Source organism: Catharus ustulatus, chromosome 4, assembly GCF_009819885.2.
Source record: "Catharus ustulatus isolate bCatUst1 chromosome 4, bCatUst1.pri.v2, whole genome shotgun sequence".
Lineage (NCBI taxonomy): Eukaryota > Metazoa > Chordata > Aves > Passeriformes > Turdidae > Catharus > Catharus ustulatus.
The window spans coordinates 45,542,941-45,558,487 of NC_046224.1; the positions used below are offsets into that span (position 1 = coordinate 45,542,941).

Genomic DNA, 15,547 nt, shown 5'->3' on the forward strand with positions numbered 1-15,547 from the left:
GAGTAGGAGTAATACTGATGATTCTCATTTATATTGGGTGAATCTCCTGGGGGTGGAGGCCGATGGCTGGTGGTACAATGCAAAACAGCTGCACCAGAGAATCTTGCCCTTTAATCTGAGAGGGATACGTTCAAAGGGATTTGTCTGATCCCAGAATGGTTTGGATTACTCCTTTCTAGAGCAGACACCAACGTGTCCAAGTAGTAACATCACCGCCCACCAGACCAGAAATTCATTAACCTTAATGGGCCCTTCATAGCATATTGATCAAATATCTGATATCTTTGTGACAGAAATTTTCAGGAAATGAAACATGAATAAAACAAAATGCAGGACAAGCAGGCAGTGGAATGCATATGCACTGAAAGATTAAAAGAAGAATGTTGAGGGAGTAGTTGGGTGGAATATAGCATATCTGATATTCTTTGGGGTGTTGGATGAATTTTTTTCGATCAACTTCCAGCACTGGCTTACCCTTTCAATTTTTAGATCTCTGATGGTCCAGTCTATTTGAATTTCTTCCATCAATTTAGTAATCACTATATCTCCAAACACAGTGACTGGTTTATTATCTTCTGGCCAGTACTGATGACATCTGATCTGCAGGGAGATGATTACTAATTAATTAACAATTATAATGTTATAATCCTCACAGAAACTACATACAGAATTTCCAAATATATCAAATGCTTTTAATCAGTTCACTGGTAACTTACACGTCCTTTTTCAAAACATTGTGTGAGCATCACAAGTGTTTTAGCTCTTGTCTCCCACACCATTCTCCAGAAATCACCCACTGTTCCTGGTAATGGTCCCTGAGTTGCGATAAACTCATTTGGACATAAATAGCCCTAAGAAAGAAAAAATATTTAATGCATAATGGTTGGCAAGGAAACAAAAGAGTTTGCATGTGACTCAGTTGTGCCTGTATCTGCTATGCCTAAGGCTAAAATCTTGTCAGACATACTAAGTGAATTGGCATATGCCTGGATAGTCACTGCATGGCAGACTGCTTCAGAAAACTAAGAAAGAAATGGCATGTTTGTAGTCCAGTTATGAACCAATGCTCTACTAAAGTATGGGAAGTGCCATGGTAGCAGAAATGCGTTTAGCAGAGATATTACAGAGACATCAGGTAATCAATTCCCATTTAAAAGTATCTAAGCCTTCATTTTGTAATTAGAGCAGATCCAGTCAGAGGCCACCAAGAGCTAAATCAAAAGGTAGCCAACAAAGTAGAATTAAATAGTTCTAAGGAGCAGTGGAAATAGTGCTAAGGAGCAGGGAAACAACTAAGGAGCAGTCTGAGAGTCAGTGCAAGTAATACACACACTAATGACTTTGTTCTTTGGTGATTGTCTGGGATCTGCTGTAACTTGGGGCTGAAGCTTACTGAAATATATAATCTCTAATGAAAGGTCTTCAAGAAACCTACTGAAGGTGTTGACTTTTATTTTGGTGTTGGTTCCTGGTCTTTGGTTAATTTATAAATTGATGCAAAACTTGGGAAGAAGGAAGTTCATTGAAAAAATCTACAGATGCTCTGACTGCATGGATTCACATGGATCTGGTTTCTTATAGAAAAGAAGCACACCTACAAAAACTATTATGCACTACAGAAAGTCTAAAATAATAACAATAGTGATAACACCAATACATTTTTGCTGTAGAACTAAAATTTTATAATATCACAGTACTCTGCTTATTGCTCAAAACAACTGACACAGTGGTTTACAGCACCACCAAAGCTTCTTGTTGGAATTATAGCCCTGTAATTCACAGCTGCCTGTTACTTACTCCATCTATAATATAAAGGACAGGGGCACTGGGAAACTATGTCAATCCTCCTAAGTTTAAGAGTGAGGTGAGAAACTATAATTCAGGGATGCAAAGCTCACAGTTCAGTTACTGACTTTGTTTAACCAATGAAAGTCAAAGCAGCAGCAGAGTTCCCATTTGTTGAAACTGAGTACAAGACTTCTCTTTTCCTCTCTTTACATGCATGCATAGGTAAATAGGTCTAGGTAATTAGGTATGTAAATAAACATACATATTGCATGTTCACAGCTATATGCATTTATATCTTTATACATCTACAAACACAGAAAGTGGGAATATAAAAAGGGAAAAACTTTAGCCTTAAAAAACCATAACACTGGAGTTGTCTATTCACCGATGAATGGGCATCCAAAATGTATGCACACGAGCAAAACTCAGCAGGGAACACTCTGTAGCTGGCTTTTGTTGCAGCTTTTTGGAAGTTGCTGTTAGTGTTCCCTGCCTTGGCCTGTCAGTGAGAAGAAGGATAAAGACCATGCTCCAAGATGCCTCTGCTTTCCTTCTCAGTCGTTCTGTGTATAGTCTTAGCATGCTCAAGTGGCAAAGTGGCCTGGTTCTTCCTATCTGAAAACTCTCAGAACAAAGACATTGTGGGAATAAATACTATTTGCTAATAAGAAAGGAAGATCCTCTCAGCTCTACTGATTATTTCTGTAATGTCTCTTAGTTACCTGCATATAACTATTTCTACTTTCCTTTGTGTCATCTGTTTTGATTATACTCTGCATGTCTTTCTATGTGTTTGAAAAGTATTTAATGTAAATCAAGCCTTGACCTCATGTGAGACCACCACTAGAAGACATTAGATGTACTGTCCTATTCATATACAACTCCTGAGTCAAGAGACCAAATAACACTTATCTAAACAACTGATATCAGTGGAAGTTCCACTATTGCCTTTTGTCATAATGGTATTAGATAATTTATAAAAAGCAAATTTGCTGGACACAATTTTGATTATTACTCATTGTTTAGCAATGAAAATTGAATATGTATATTTTTAACTTGCCAAGTTTAGTACCACAGGGGTCACTTGAACAATGTCATAGCAAGAGTGGCTGTAGTGAATAAAAGAAACATTAGAATCCTGTTTCTCTTGTGAATTATCTTTTTACTCTTCTATCAGAAAATAAATACAGTCAAAATGTGAGAGACTTTCTACTTACAGACACATAGCTGGCATTAATGTAGTCAGATCCAGGAATACCAGCATCAGGCATCAGCTTTACTCTGTTGTTATTATCTATCAAGGAAGTAAAGTCTAGTTAACGAAAAGATTGGTTCAAAAACCATAAAACATGTAAAATGTGTTCCCGGAATGCTAAGAAATCAAAAATACTGTTATTAACAGCAACAATATTTGACAGAGTAGAACACTAATTACAAAGGTAATTTAACCTTTTTTCCATTACTGTATGGTCTTTCTTCAATGTTCTAGATATATTGTATGTAATATTTTAATTTAAATGGTGAATGAACCAAAACGTACGATTTGCTGTATGTGTGGGAGGATTCTGTACCTAAAAGGAACCTGTGTACTTCAAGTCATTACTACTCTAGCACACAAAATTTCTGTGTTAATCAGAGGACAGGGTCAGGGATCTGATAGTTTTTCTATATACTTGCTGCCTGGGTCACTGAGCCAGATTCTGGCACTTTTGTATAGTTTTACTTTTTCACATAAGGTTAAGTCATTATTTAAAAACAAAAATGGGTCCCACAGTATGTATGCAGAAATTTAAAAATCCAAGAAAAAAATCACATGTGCAACACCAGAATTTTGGTGTTTGGTCCTCAACTTAGTAAAGAACATTAGAATACAAAGTTAAATATTACGAAACAGATCTGTTTATGCTTTATTTTTTGTCATGAAGATAAATTTTTAGTGACTGTAACTTAGAATATGTGTTGAACAAGACAGTAGATAGCAGGAACAGCTGCTCTGAAAAGTTAATAGCACAGAATGTAGCATTATTAACCACGGAATGCCATGCACTCCATCTCACAGCACAGCTAATGCCTAAAATAATAATGACATTTCTTGTCTTATTAACTGAAAAATGAAGCAGTGTTGAGTATAGAGAGACAGACTCCTGTCTCCTGTGATAATATCTAGCCTGGCCTTATAAGTTATCATACAGTCACTCTGATCTTGTGTGGAACCTTTCTAGCACATGTACACATATCCACAAGAAAGAATATCCAGATTCCTGAGGTAGCTGACCGCACAAACATGTGGATTTTATATGTTTAAAAAATTACTTCTTACTAAAGGGGGGAAAAAAAAACGAGAAAGAATTTTAAAGAGTTTGCTGCATGGCTTGAATTACAAAGCCAAGAAACTATTGAGGCTACAGTTTCTTGCACCTGCATATTAAAGCTTGTGAGAGCAAGTTGAAAGCTACTTGCAAATAAAACTGTCTTTAAAAAAACCCACAAAGTAAAGGCGGATTACTTGACATAAAATTATTTCATAATGTGGACATGATTGTACTGCTATTTCAAAGACAGATCAAACAAAAATACACTTGCATTCCAAATATCTGTTACACAAATATCTGAAAGTAAAGAGCAAAATGGGAGAGTTGGTCGGTAAACACACATACATGGCTTTATGTTTGGGAAACGATTCTTAGACCTGTTCCAAGGCAGATCAGCATCTGTTGAAGCAAGGTCTTCAAGAAACTTGGGAAGTTCCTGCAGAAGAATAAATTTTTGTCAGAAAACTTTTCCACTTGAATTTAAAATACGATACAATCATCCAGTAAGAGGAAAATCTTTACAGTTCTGCAACAGTGCATTTCTAAGAACAGCTGGAAGCATTACAGAGCTTCCCACCCCACTGTCAACCCCAGTTACACCAGCAATGTTAGATGCAGCACTGCAGACAAAGCTGTCAACTTGAACAATTGAGCTTACATGAACTTTCACCTTTAAAAGCCTGGACAAAGTCAGTCTATCACCTTTTGTAGTTTTCTGTTTTTTTCATGAAATCGCATGCTTGGTTATCATGTCCTACTGACTCAGACTTAGTCTTGAATAATGCCTTTTCCTGACTCCTGTCACTTGGGAGAGTTTGTGGTACAGCATAAGAACTGATGAGGATTTAATTATGTTGAGACAACTGGCAATGAGTTATTGTTCATGGGGTTGTTTGTGAAAGGGGTGGGAAGAGTTATTTTGGGTTGCACTGTAGTTTCATAACTGGCCATTAGTTCTATTACTGGAGGACAGAGATGGGTAAATCATTCAAGCTAAGGAATTTATTTGATGGGGATGTTTGTGTGCATAAACAGGTATAATTTACGAAGTTCATTAAAAGAGTGGAGGCAACTTCAGAAATTGTTAATAGAGAAAATGTGTTAAAGTGATGACCTTGGATTTAAGAGAAAACACAGAAAATCCAGAATTCTAAATACATTGTTAACTTCAATAGAATTTTCCTTTGTTTGACAAATGTTATACACAAGTCTGTTTTTTATATATCTATCAATCTAAGATATAAAATTTAAAATCTACTTATTGCTTTGAATAAACACAATAAAAAATGTAGCTGCTTGTGCAGAGTAATGCCTTCAAATTTGTATTTTAATATTGGTGGTTACTGTCTGCATGGGCTACTTCTAAAAGCTGGGCAGATAGCATTACTGTCAGACTCAATATTAATTATACACTTTTGCCCAGGTACTTGAGAAAGTCTCTCTTTTATAAATGAAATTTAATGAGAATCTCCTAGCAAATAACTAAATAAATACATAAATGAGAGAAGTAATGAAAATTTGAAAACCAGGACTGTTTTATTACAATGCTTTTCTCTCACTGTTAATTCAAATATTTTGTCAGCCATGCATATAAAACACAGTTAAAGGTGGAGATGTTAAAATCCCTCTCATTCAGAAAGCTGAAACTCTTCCACAAAGTTTCTGTCATTGAATGTTTTCATGAAAGAAGGACATACACAAAATGCCTGTTTTGAATTTTGCAAGTATTTTGGACCATGGAATCCCATACCATGTGAGCTTAAACTTGCCTCATTTGCCTCACTTCTCTGAATTTTAGCTTGCCAGTTAACTACTGTAAAAGTAGCACCATTTTATAGCTCTTTGTAGCAGAGAGGAAATAGAGAAGCAGATCTTGTTTTCATAGTGATGCCTCCATAACCAAACAAGTGCTCAAAATCCTCCTACCAATTCTCTGCATTAGTAGGGATTTCAGTCTTATGTATTATTTCCAAATTTGGGGAAAACCTATTTGGGTTCCCAAACTCACTAACAACTTGTCACAGAAACCATCTTTCTTTGCAAACTCATAAAACTTTGAAATAAACAATTTGCACTTTATTTACTGTAGTACTTTTGTGACACTGGTGACAGTTCGAAGGATTGCACTTTTTTTATTCATGAGCAGAACTTATCATAAAACAAGTATTATACAAGTATTTCTGTCTCAGTAATTTGCCAGTTACTAGCAAATTGCCGAACGTATTGAGAGACGCAGGAATCAGCTGGAAATCTGGAAGTTTGAATAGTGGCGAGGTGACACCCATCAGTTACTTTGGGTCCCCACATTTTCCCCAAGTTTTAAACTTGTCGTTTCTGACATGAAATAGATTCAGGTCTGTTCTGAGGTCCAGATTCCCTTCTCATCGCATTTACACACTGGTCACTTTTACAGGTGACTGAGATTGACCCCTGAATATGTCCTGGAACTGCAGTTTGGTCAGTCAAGCAAATTAGATGATACTGGAAATGTCCATGGATTACAAGATTAAGTAAAATGGAAAGACTAACATTTATGCTGGAAAACTCCAAATCATGTTTGTTGTCCATAAACTGCCTATTGTAAATTACCCCTAAACTACTTTACCTACCAAAGCATATCTTGGGATTGTCCAGGAAGACTGCTAGGTGAAGTCCAACTCCAACATGGAACTATACTAGCAGTTTATTAGTATAAAATGTCATATTCCCATATTACATTCCCAGTAAACTTGAATTTATTTATCCAGAGAAAGACTGAGAGCCAAAGCAACCTCAGCACTATGCTTTTCATAGAACCATAGAACAGTTTGATTTGGAAGGGACATTAACATAATCTAGTCCAACCCCATGCTGCCATGAGCAGGGACATCTTTCACCAGACCTGGTTTCTCAAAGTCTCATCCATCCTGGCCTTGGACACTTCTAGGGATAGGGCATTCACTGCTTCTGTGGGAAACCCCTTTCAGTGTTTCACCAGGTAGTTGTGTGCTTTCACATACGGGTTTACATAATGTTCAAGGGTTTTATATCTTGAGCTAATCTTTCCTACACACATTGCAGCACCCTCAAGTTGTTTATGTAAAAATATAATTATGTATGCTGATAAAAAAACTGCAGATCAAGAGGTCTGCTTGTTTATTGGGTGCATTGCCTGTTCCTGAGCATTGTCATTACTGATGTCATTTCAAGTGCGCTGTCAATCCTACTGTTCATCCATTAAGACGTGCTGTAAATAATATAGATACTTGTATTGAGGGACTGAACCTACCTTGAAATTCTGCCTGCCCTTGGACAAGTCATCTGAGAAGATATCACTACACTCTGAAACATTGAAGTTGAAGCTCAGACAGAAAAAAAGACCGATAACACAAATGACATATGAAACTGTCTCTTATAGGTTGACTGTATAAAGGACGAGAAGGATACCTCAGCTTCTTGTATTTCTCTAAATTTTAAGTAGATTGCAAAGGTTTTGGTTTGATAAAACACTATTGTTTAAGACATTACAATGCTATAAGCCAATGTGGTTCACACCTAAAGAAAGTAATACCAGAGACCTTCTAGTAATGGATGTTAATCTGTGAAAGTGTTATCGATAGCAAAACTTTTCATCTGTTCAGTCATGCATAATGTAACTATAATCATTCTTGCCCAAGTGAAATAACACTTCTGGTTTTAGGAAAAAACATATTCTTACTTTATTGCTCTGAGAATTTCATGATGCTTTTTATTATTAAATCCAGACCAATTTTACCTAATGAGCATGACAAAAAACCTGTAGGAAATACCATTAATCTTTATACACTTTTGTTAGTGTTCCCTTGGAAACTGAAATATTATAATCTAGCAGAAGAAAAGCCAATTGTTAAGTCCTCATTTTTGTTAATCCAACTAGTAAATTATGTGTAGTAAATTTTTAAGTACAAAATAATAAAGTCACTGAACACTGACAAATTATTTTTGGCCAAATGACTGTATGTGTGAAGAAAGATAATGATGATAAAGATTCTGAAATAACAAGTTATTGTTGAGAAAAAAATATGATAGCCATAAAATATTACTTAATGAAAATAGTGAAAACTTCTAAAAATATGAAACTATACATGCATTATATTATCTGTAATGTATATTTTAAGAATTAGGCTCTTTTCAGAAAGAAAGACAGGCTTGCTGTGTTCATCCACTCATGTAAGGAAATGGAGGCAATTCATATGGAAGCTATTCTCAAGAGCATAAGAAATATGCCCTATTACTCATAGAGGAACAAAAACCAAAGTACCATGTGCAAACGTCTGACTTTCTGCACCAAAATCAATGAAAGAAAAACATTTCTGAGTTTCACAGCAGTATGACTGGTGCCTAAAAATTTTACAGAACGAATATTAACCCTGCTTTTGGAGTCATCATCACTCAGGAAAACAAACATATTTATAGCAGAAAACTCTAAACAACTTGTTTTTAGGTAACCTACATTTGCAACACTAGATATGTAAAAACATAAATATGGTGGTCTTGAAATGCTGGAGACTACAGAAGACCATCTTTGTTTGACACTAAAGTGAATAATTCTGACCAGGTTGTAGTATAGGCTGCAGAATCCAAATCAGTGTACTGTTACTTTCTAAACAATCAACCTGGTAATTGGGTATTGATTATCAAGGCCAGAGTCCTTCATGGCCTTGCCTGCTTAAAATGCACATGAAATGTGACACATGAAACGACTGAAGGTCTTGCGATGTTGTGACAACTGCTTGCAACATACCGAAAATTCTTCCTGAAACTTTAGGTTGTTGTTTGTGCAAAGCTCTTCGACATGTTGTAGAAAGGATTTCTTGCTTATTGGCCTGAAAGAAAGGACAGAAGAATTAGAAACCCATAGGGAATATCTTCGTCATTCTTGTTATTTTACTGTAGATTATTAATAAACAATATTTTCCAGTTCAATGGAAACTGATACTTAGAGACAGAAAATGATAAAGTGCTTACAGCATGCTTATTTTATTTCTTTTCGATCACTTAAAAGAGAAACATTTTACTCCCTTGCTGTTCCCCCTCACAAAATTTTTGATGTTGCTAATATTAACAGTACTGTAGGCTATGATTGTTTTTATAGGTAACGGCATTTAAAGGCAAGGTTTTGACATTAAAGCACATGTGTAAACTTATTATTGCATTCTAAAGTACATAATACTTCTTTGTCAGACAGAAAACATTTTACACATTGCAAGGTTTTAGACATATAAAATATTGCAGTGACCTCATTCTCATAATGACATGGTTTTTAAATCCTGAGGAGTTTAAATAACCCTGTATTATTTCCCAAGCTAAAACACAGACATGCAGGCTTCACCCCAGAGAGAGAGAAAGCATTTCTCCAGTTACCATGCAATTAGTCATGCTTTTATGATTTATACGCAGCTTGGTGTTTTTTCTAATAAACATAGAGGAGGGAACCACACATTGAGACTCACCAATGAGCAAAACATAAAAATCTTTAGTAAACTTACTTGATGGATTTTCTATAACTAAGTAACCTGAAACAGAGATTTTTGTTAAAAGTAGCAAGCTGAGAGTTAACCAATATTGTGCATTTTAATAGATTCTAGATCAAATACCATGTACCTAAAGATTGATTTCCCTTATAGATTCACATTCAGATACCTTGGGTGTTTGTCTTTATTAGTTTTTATCTCAGGTATCTGAAGATATGAATAACATAGTTACAGTTACTATCCTTTTCTTTAGATCACTTTACTGTGCTCTGGGCTTCTATGGTCCTAGGAAACCCATATTTGCTGCACACCACTACATACATATTGGCAGGCTTCATTTTGCCTTCTTTACCCAATATCATCCTTCTAAGAGCCATTTCAGAGCATCAGGATAGGATCAACCTGACTGAACACAGACACCTATTTCTTAGTCACTCTAGATTTCTTTTATAATCAATGAGGAGAAATAGGTGTAATTTCATCTCATTTCAAGCAGATATCTAAAATGAGTCACAGATGAATCATGAGACTGGTGTGCCTCTACAGAAACCACAGTTGTGGTTATTTTTCTAAAGATGTTAAAAATTAGAGTCCTAGTTCTATCTTAACTTTTCACACGTTCATGGCTGGTTTTGTATATGTCAATTTTAAAAACTGTGATACATATTAAAACTTTAACTTGATCTCACAGCAGGTTTCATGAATATAGCACATAAGCATCTATTCTTGAAACACTTTCAGATGGCCTTGAAACCTGGTCACAATTGCCTCTAAATGGATTTAGAAACCAAATTTTGAGCACTCAGACTCAGAAGGCTTATCTAAAGGACCAAGTTAAAAAGTTTATAATAATTCAGTTTAAAAGATAACCTACCCCTTAAAAAACTCTAAGTACCCCTTTTATTTGTCTGTTCCTCCAAATATACATTCTTATGGAAAATACTGCAAGAAGTGTTCTCTAATACAAATGTCTACTATATTGCTGTCATAATTTTAGTTGAAAAAGAAAAAAATGCTTTCAAAGTAGTTGGTTTATGAAATGATTCTTAATTATTTAAATTTTAATTGAGATAATAAAATGAGATTAATACAATTGTTGAATAATTTATTATTAAGCATCAGAGAAGTTAATTTCAAAGCTAATTAGGATGCCTTTGTGGTACATATATTTTACAACAGTTATCCCCAAACAAAGCAAACTGGCTATGAAAGCCTCACTGGATCAGTCTCACTGGAGTTAAAAGTATTCAAAGAAATAAAGGTGCTTGCTAAGAAGGACAACTGAAGGATAGCTACAGAGCGAAAAAGAAGGCATAAGAAAGCGTAGCACCCTATTTATTCAGAATGTTTAGACATATAGCTTGTGCTTATTGCATCACATAAGTTGTTTGCATTACGTGGCAGATGAAACTGCCTTCTAGTAATACTGGTAACATTATAGAACTAAAGTTTCCTAACACAAAATGGATTTTTAATAGTTGTACTGAGGTAGTGGACGCAAATATATATTTGTCTTTGATGAGAACAGAAACTTTTTTGTAGGGTCTTTTTTCAGGTCAAAATTATAAGCAGACTTTGAAGGAAAGTTACACTTACAGTAATTTCACGATTACAAGCTGCACCATTTTGACTAAAATTTTGCTCCCACACCGGAAATGCGGCTTATAATCAGGGGTGGCTAATATGTGAATAATTTTCTGACATTTTAAACCCCAGAAGCGCAAACCGAGGCACTGAGCCGAGCACCGGCCAGTAAAACCCGGGACTGTGTGATTGTTACAAACTGGTTACTCTGTTGTGCAGCGGGTGGAGCCGGGATCCCTGCTGGCAGCGCAGGAGGGAGAGGGAGACAGGGGAGCTCCCTCCTTCCCTCCTCTCCCGCAGCCCGGGGGAGGCAGGGGCTCCATGCTGCCATCCCCGTGGCTCAGGAGGGAGGCAGGGGGTTCCCTCCTGCCTGCTGCCGCGGGAGCGGGGGCGCTCCTTCCCCTCCTGCCGCCGCCGCCATGGGTACTGGTGGGCTCTGTGCACCCCCTGCCACTGCAGGGCAGCGCAGGGTCAGGGTGAGTGAGCCCAGACGTGGCAGCTGGCCCCGAGCGGCCCCACTGAGCAGCAGCGCTGAGCTGGGCCACCCCAAGCGGGCCGAGCCCTCACGGCCCTAGCTGAGCCAGTAAACCCCCCACCCCCGATCCTGCGATTCTGTTACTATTTGGCAACTTTGTTGCACGCGGGTCCTTGCTGCGAACGACAGAGCGGCTTATACTCAGTGCAGCTTGTAATTGTGAAATTACTGTACTTTTCCTTTGAATTCACCTATCTTCACCACAGAACAACAGAAAAAAGTCATGTCCCAGCTGACATTTGAGTAATTTTTCAAATACTCTCCTCTCAAATTTTTAGCAATGAGGGTCTTACTGCACAGAATTTGCAGTAAGAAAATGCAGTTTCATCATTAGGGAATAAAAATTCTGTGCTGGACACAAGCAATCCAGGTAGGCCATTTAGTGTTCAGTGCTGAAGGTACATGGATCTAACAGTACAAGTTTTAACAAGAAGCAAGGCATCTATGGGTTGAATCTTTAACCTATGTGTAGGAATTGAAGTGATTTTTAGAATTACGAAACTGTCACTTGCTAGTAGCAAGTGCATATAGCAATGGCTTGTCAGCTCAGAAAATAAAATTATTTACTTTAAAGTGCTTATAAGAAAGCTAACGTCTAACTTGTCTACCTTGTGCAAACGTGTTGTCTTTGTTATCTTCAGAAGGGATTAATTCTGTGTTCTCACTTAAGACTTCCAGCAATTCTGTTTCAGTATCCTTAGGCTTAAAAAATAGTGATTTTTACATGTCTCTTGACTTGGAATACATAGTAATAATCTTACATCTGTAATCTTGTCCTCCACATTTCCCAGTGTTTTGTATAAAACTTAAAAATATAAATATCACTAGATCTTGATGAGCACAATTTAGAATCAAGCCACGAAGTTGAAAATTTCCCTAATTTAGCTAGACCATTTCAGATTCCCACTTGCCTGACTTTGAAATGAGGAAAGAAAAACATTCTCTAAGATAAGGAATGCTTTATAGCCTTGAATCTGATTTTCTTTTAAAACAGTGTATTGTTTCATGTGTGGGGTTTTTTTGAAGACTATCAAAAATCTGAATCCCACTCAGATTACTTATGATAGAGCTAGAAAGAAGCCATTTATTTGTGTTGGCAGTGATAACTGAAGACATATTGTCACACAGACTCAGCTTTCTCTCCGGGTCAATCATCTGAAATCCACAGGGAATTAAAACTTTGTCCAACCAGAAAACTACAGAAATTACTATATAGGCAAAAGGCTTAACTCATAAGCACCACTGACACTTCCTAGGACCAACAGAGGAACTCATTTTTAACAAGATAATTGAGAGCAATATTGAGTTTAACCCTTCCTACATATTAAAGACCTAAGGAAAGAGAACCCATGGTCATTTCTTCCATTGTACCAGGACACATACATTCATAAAACTTGTTCTCTTGGAACACAGACTTCACAAAGCCTATTTTTGATAGCTGATTACTAAAGGGAAATGTTTAAAAAAAAGGCAAGATGGAAGCCATGCCTATCCCTACTCAAAGGAAGACAGGTCTGTCTACACAAAGTACAAGCCTGGTCTATGGAAATAAATGTGTGTGCAAAATTGTTGCCTCAAATATAGACACCCACTGAATACATAGTATATAGGAAAAATAAGATCAGACAATGATTTTCTATACAATACTTTTCCACAAGGAGTTCTAATTACCTGGTGTTTGCAGGGACTACTGTGTCTGTAATGCAGAAATATTTCTTCTGACCCCACTTTCTTGTCAAGTGTCTCACACAGAGTGAAACAAAAGCCTCAGCGAATCAACCACAAGGTTCAAATTTTCAAGGAAAGATTTGAAAAAAAAACAGGGTTCAAAATGGCTTTATCCTTGCTGTGGAAACCACTGCAAAAGTAGGGTGCCAGAGAAGCTCTCCTAGGTAAGCACCTGGAACAGGGAAGAGTTACTTGTATCTCACCAAACCTAGTGCAGACTGAAAATTTAGGGACAGAATCTATTCACAGAAGATTAGTGTCTGCTTTGAATAGTGACTTGGCAAACTCTGTGGACTTGTTGTAACTAAGGCAAGTAATGAGAGCATTCAGTATATGTATATTAAGTGTGCTTAATGAAACAGTGTTTAATCCAGTTTAGATTGATGGGCTACTTATGTTTTGAACAAGGTTCTTTTTCGCTGTTGTCTCACACCATCTCCACCATCATGGAATCCAATGTATGTCCCAAACATTCAAAATTAGCATTTTGGATTCATAAAAATCATCTCATTTTCAACAAAATTCAGTAGGACTTAATTCCCTGCAAGCCCTCTGAAACTACATCCAACTGACCAAATGCTTAACAAAGACTTGTTGAGAGTGAGCATATATGTACTATCTAGTATTAATAATTTTAGCCACTGAAGTTTGTCAATCATTTCTTAAAATTATTTTTATTATGTTAAAAGACTACTACTGGAACTGTGATTCTCCTTTAATTTACTAGTCAAAAAAAAGTTACCCACAAAAAAGTTTCTAAATTGTCAAAATGGAATGCTCTTTACTTTTGAATTTCTCTTTTCATACTCCAATTGACTTTTGTAATGCAAAATTCTTCATATTAAAAAAATTATTAAAAAGAGTGACATATAATGCTTTGAATAACCTATACTGCACGTTTGTTGAGCTTCGAGCTGTTGAATTTTTGATCTAAGAATGATGAAAAGTATTTCCAGTTATATTCATACTGAACAGAATTTTTTTCTAATTTATTGTTTTTCTCATAAGATACCAGCTGCAAAAAATTTCTGAGAATATGAGCCAAGATTATAAGCCGCAATCCACTGAGTATGAGAGAATGTCTGAGGAGACAAGGAGTGAGAGACAGGCAAGAAGGATCTCATGGAGCAGGCTAGAGTATTTTGATTCTGTGGATGAATACTGTCAGCTGCAAGTGCGTGCCTTTATTGATTTATAGTAGCTAAATAATATAATGCCAGAGTAGATGCCATAGTAGTGACAAAAAAACCTATTTTCCAAAATGCCTCTTTCAAATGAGTACTGAATGGGATGATTAGTAGGTAGAAGGAATAAATCTATATTGGTCTGTTTTCACCTGGGATTTTCACACAAACTCCCCATTGCCCTTCCAGGGTAGGAAGCTGAACCAGATTTCAGTTGATTTACTGCTATCTGAAAAATACAAACATGCCAGTCTGGTAAAGGAATCTGCCCATTTCTGCCCTCCTCATGCACTTGGAAGATGCCACAAATTACAACACTGCAAGCACTGCAAACACTGCTGAGAGAGCTGCCTAGATGCTGCCAGTGTGGGTTGTGCACATGCAGTGATGCCCATTCCAAGTGCATGGGATATTTGTGAAAGTTAGATTGTAGTGATCAACAATAAATGCTATAATTAAACATGCTAACATGTCACTGCTTCAGGCACAAATCATGAGAATGATAGGGTCAACACAAGAACTGGAACTGTGGTTGACTTCAACACAACTGTTCGCCAGTGGCAACAGGTACAAAGTTCTTTCATGGTGTGACTGTGGAAGTCTAAAAACAGGAAACAAAACCATTTTAGTCATTAGGTGCTTCTGCCAGCTCCCTGATATAGCTCATTACCAGAATATTTTAAAGATAGCACTAGAGACACCTAAAATGTCCCTTTTAGCCACTGACTTTACCAGAACAGAATAATACACATAGTGAAAGATTCTTTGAGACTTAAAAAAAAAAAAAAGTCAAAATAAATGAAAGAATTTTGAACAGATAAAGGATATCATGCCCCTCATTACTATATGTATGTTATCTAGGAGAGTATCTAGGGACATTTTCTGTCTTCCAGATGAAAAGATGTAATGAATCCTGTCCTGAGG

General features: G+C 36.6%; 1 protein-coding gene across 1 annotated transcript in view; it reads right to left on the reverse strand.

Moving 5' to 3' along the window:
- The window catches only part of PTPRQ (protein tyrosine phosphatase receptor type Q), a 124,999-nt gene that overhangs the window by 8,680 nt on the left and 100,772 nt on the right, over positions 1 to 15,547 (reverse strand). The window contains exons 54-59 of the mRNA XM_042779219.1: positions 9,608 to 9,634; positions 8,863 to 8,944; positions 4,446 to 4,536; positions 3,006 to 3,082; positions 717 to 851; positions 475 to 600 (exon numbers count right to left, since the gene is read on the reverse strand). Coding sequence (XP_042635153.1) covers positions 475 to 600; positions 717 to 851; positions 3,006 to 3,082; positions 4,446 to 4,536; positions 8,863 to 8,944; positions 9,608 to 9,634 — 538 coding nt within the window. The remainder of the gene's footprint in view (positions 1 to 474; positions 601 to 716; positions 852 to 3,005; positions 3,083 to 4,445; positions 4,537 to 8,862; positions 8,945 to 9,607; positions 9,635 to 15,547) is intronic.